The 4,227-nt window shown below is 49.0% G+C and overlaps 1 protein-coding gene across 1 annotated transcript; it reads right to left on the bottom strand.

The window, feature by feature from the left end:
• Positions 1-475: 475 nt before the first annotated feature.
• On the bottom strand, positions 476-1,061 carry LOC134291012 (uncharacterized). The gene is made up of 2 exons (XM_062858261.1): positions 878-1,061; positions 476-777 (listed from the first exon to the last, which is right to left on the bottom strand). Exons 1-2 carry the CDS (start codon positions 1,059-1,061, stop codon positions 476-478), a joined length of 486 nt encoding a protein of 161 aa, XP_062714245.1.
• Between the last annotated feature and the right edge of the window lie 3,166 nt (positions 1,062-4,227).

Raw genomic sequence — 4,227 nt, 5'->3', positions numbered from 1 at the left:
CTGCTCTGCTGCGTGTATGGAGCCCAACGCACAATTAGGCTGCCTCGGTTTCAAAGCGGTGGCTATTCAATGGGCTGCTTCTACACACGCTCTGCATGCTAGAAGCAGCCAACGACGACGCCGGCGACAGTGCGAGATCAAACATACTCCCGCCCGAAAACGACTGTTTTCAAATTAGCTTCTGCGCCGAGCGGGCTGCGGCGGTCGTCGATCGATCGGGCAATGTAGGTAGAAACACACATGCTGAACTACCTCGCTGCTGGTGGTGTGGTGTTGCTTGGAGATGATTCGATGTGCTTCATTTCTGCTTGCTCCGGTCTGGCTGATGCACGGATTATTTGATGCGTATGGTGAACGATGATTTGCGACGACGGAGGGCTTGATTGATGAAGCTTGGAGGAATGGGAATGACGCTTGGGTCCAAATCTTTGGCGCTACGGCCTGGAAGGTTAACGCTGATGGTCCAATGATGACGCTACGGTCCGGGGAATGGCACTTCGGCCGGGTGGTGGACGCTGGGGGTCCTACGGGCGGATGCTGTGATCCTTCTGGTGGACGCAGGGGTCCGACGGGTGCTTGATTTGGCAGGGCGATGATACGCTCGCGGCCTGCAGGAGGACTCTCGGGGTCCGACGGTGGATGATTTGACAGGCGGCGATGATACGCTCGCGGCCTGCAGTGGACGCTGGGGTCCCATGGGTGGACGCTCGTGGTCCGACGGTGGACGGCAATGGTCCGGCGGTGGATAATTCAGCAGGGCGATGATGCGCTCGCGGCCTGCGGGTGGACATTCGGGGTCCGACGGTGGATGCTACGATCCGGTGGAGGACGCTACGGTCCGGCGGGTGGACGCTGGGGTCCTACAGGGGGACGCTACGGTCCGACACGGGTGGATGCAGGGATCCGACGGGGGACGCAGGGGTCCGACAGGGGGGACGCAGGGGTCCAACAGTGGATGCTTCCACTCTAGCGGGCGACAGTTCGGCCCATGGTGAGTTGTCCAGAGAGAGGCTCCGTAGTAGTCCGTAATCCGTCCGATGGTCCTCCGGGGTGTCCTTCATCCTGGTCACGGCACCAATGTTTCGTCCAGCGGTTGACTAGGCCCCACGTTGTGTTTCATTCCCCCGGAGGAAAAGGTAACAACGAACTACTTTGACTACGATTTATTGGCGCACCACAGAGAGGCAGTGCTCCTGCTCTGTGGTGGTACGATTCTTACAACTAATTCTACATAGAATACGCTGCCACTTTTATAGGCGACAGCGATAGTACGGACAATAAATGTAACTACAATTCAAATGAATGTGAATAGCAGCGGTGCGCTGCTCTGCTGCGTGTATGGAGCCCAACGCACAATTAGGCTGCCTCGGTTTCAAAGCGGTGGCTATTCAATGGGCTGCTTCTACACACGCTCTGCATGCTAGAAGCAGCCAACGACGACGCCGGCGACAGTGCGAGATCAAACATCCCTGTATTTCGATTGTTTTCGTCCACTATAATTAACAAATCGTTTCGTCCGTCTTGCCAACGTGGCAGATTTTCAAGGACCAAGAGTTTCCAAAATACATTGCCCATTTCTCCAGTCTCATAACGCAGTGTAACTCTAAGGATAGAAATAGGTTTAGTTAAAATTATACGTGGATAAAAATATATAAAAACGCCTTCATCTACCGATGCCATCCTCGGCTATGCTACACCATTTAAGTTGTAGAGTATAAAGGCGTTTTAACGCTTCATGTTCAGCATCGTCCAGCGATACCTAGGTTAACGGCCTTGAGTTGACCATCGTTTCCGCTTCTGGCATCACAATCTCGAGAATCCGTCGCTTGGATGACGAGAATGTTCTGAGATTGCTTCCATCACTGCCTTTACGAATGTACCAGCTGTAACCGTTCGGTTCCAAATGTACTTGTTGGCTCTGCCACAATTCCTATTTTTCCAAACTTCTCTCCCTGAATTAGACCCTGTAATAAAGAAACGCACACACTCACTGGATGCAGACCATGAGTGAGTGCGTGTTCCGCTTTCACGTCATACCGTGCCATTGAAATGCGTCCAAACTCGAGCAGTTTGAGCTCGGGCAAAACATACAACAGCCCTGAAAGTACTCACCTCGTCCCATAGATGGTGTTAGCTACAACAGGATGGGCAAACATGAAATTAAGAGCATAAATGCATATGCAGAATTCTATGCAAGCTGGCGGGTCTTATAAAAACCTGACTGAAACTGGGGGGTTTCTCCTTATTGTAAGTGATCCTCGAACAAAGTAGTAGTAGCGCGCGTGTGTAAATAGTAGTTTGAGGTAAATTTAGTATAAAACCTAATTATTGGTGAACGTTTTTTAATTATTCGTGTTTTCTTTTCTAAACTAGGATCAGTTAAATTGTTCGTTAAACACACGTGAAAAAGTTAAAAATGCTTGTTAGTGAATGTATTAAAATGTAATAGTACGGAATGTGTGTTAAAATATGTTAGTACGGTTAGTAGTGTAAATATTGAAAAAGTCTGTCTTAACAATAATTAATTGTTAAAATTATAGTAAAACCCACCCATACAAAAGAACACACAATAGAACAATGAACGAAAAAACAACGTGTAACATAGAACAAAACAAGAAAAAGGTACGTAACAAATGTGGCTAGACAATCAATAAAGTTAGAGGTTAGGTACAGTGACGTCATAGGGTACTAATCCGTGATGACCAGGTCCATGCTTGGGACCTTTTTCTTTTCTACTCTTTTTCCTGAGCTCCGACACTGAAGTGCCTTGGGGAATGCCGTGAGTGTGTGTGCCGGAAGGGTGCGCAAATTTTCCTATTCGGGAGGTGATCCCGGACTCGTTTCGATATTCCGGAGAGTAGTTCCGTGCCGCCATTGCCAAGTCCAGAACGATGTTGAAGAGTAGGCATGAGAGTCCATCACCTTGTCTCAGTCCCCGGCGAGATTCGAATGAACTGGATAGTTCACCCGAAACCCTTACGCAGTTTTGCACAGCGTCCATCGTTGCTTTAATCAGTCTAGTCAGCTTCCCAGGAAAGCCGTTTTCGTCCATGATTCTCTATAGCTCTGCACGGTCGATACTGTCGTATGCCGCTTTGAAGTCGATGAACAGGTAATGCGTTGGGACCTGGTATTCACGGCATTTCTGGAGGATTTGCCGTACGGTAAAGATCTGGTCCGTTGTCGACCGGCCGTCGGTGAAGCCGGCTTGATAACTTCCCACGAACTCGTTTGTTTTAGGTGACAGACGACGGAAGATGATCTGGGATAGCACTTTGTAGGCAGCATTCAAAATAGTGATCGCCCTGAAGTTCTCACATTCCAAATGGTCGCCTTTCTTGTGAATGGGTTTCCAATCATCATTGCCTATTCTCCCAGCTTCATTCTATCTCGTAACGTAGCGCCTTTCTGAGTGTACTCATACACGTTAACCCGGATGTGGCTGACTGAGTACACCACGATGAACATACATACATACATTTATTTGTTCAACATCATTAAGATAACACATAATCAACAATATGTGCTTGTAGTTCATCGATTGGTTTTCGGCGAGAAATAATTAAAAACTTATTTGCCAGACTGTCCGGACGTTTCGGTCGATTTTACTGGCCTTCGACCATCTTCTGCGGACTAATCTTCCAGCCGTCTCTTCACTATCAGACGGCCATAACGTCTGATAGTGAAGAGACGGCTGGAAGATTAGTCCGCAGAAGATGGTCGAAGGCCAGTAAAATCGACCGAAACGTCCGGACAGTCTGGCAAATAAGTTTTTAATCATTTCTCGCCGAAAACCAATCGATGAACTACAAGTACATCAAATCGCGGCGATTAAAACAATAATAACATAATCAACAATAGTACGCCACAATACTCGGTTTGTGGCTGCCGCTCTCCATCCTCGGTCGCGTCCAATGCTCGCCAGGTCACGCTCCACCTGGTCCGCCCATCGTGCTCTCCGTGCTCTACGCTTTCTTGTGCCAACCGGATCAGTTGCAAAGCTTTGCAGGGTTGTTGTCCGGCATTCTTGCAACATGCCCTGCCCACCGTATCCTTCCAGCTTTGGCCACCTTCTGGATGCTGGGTTAGCCGTAAAGTGCAACGAGCTCGTGCTTCATCCTTCACCGCCACACACTGTTCTCCTGCACACCGCCGAAGATCGTTTTTAGCACGCGTCTTCGAGTGCTTGCAGGTCCTCCTCCAGCATGGTACATGTCTCGTGTCTGT

The sequence above is a fragment of the Aedes albopictus genome, chromosome 1, assembly GCF_035046485.1.
Source record: "Aedes albopictus strain Foshan chromosome 1, AalbF5, whole genome shotgun sequence".
Classification (NCBI taxonomy): Eukaryota; Metazoa; Arthropoda; class Insecta; order Diptera; family Culicidae; genus Aedes; species Aedes albopictus.
This window is presented reverse-complemented; position numbering and strand designations above follow the sequence as displayed.

Coding starts and splice junctions, on each gene's coding strand:
- LOC134291012 (XM_062858261.1), bottom strand. CDS start 1,061: ATGAAGGACACCCCGGAGGACCATCGGACGGATTACGGACTACTACGG. Junction 778..877: donor GCATCCACCCGTGTCGGACC/GTAGCGTCCCCC, acceptor GTCCACCCGCAG/GCCGCGAGCGCATCATCGCC.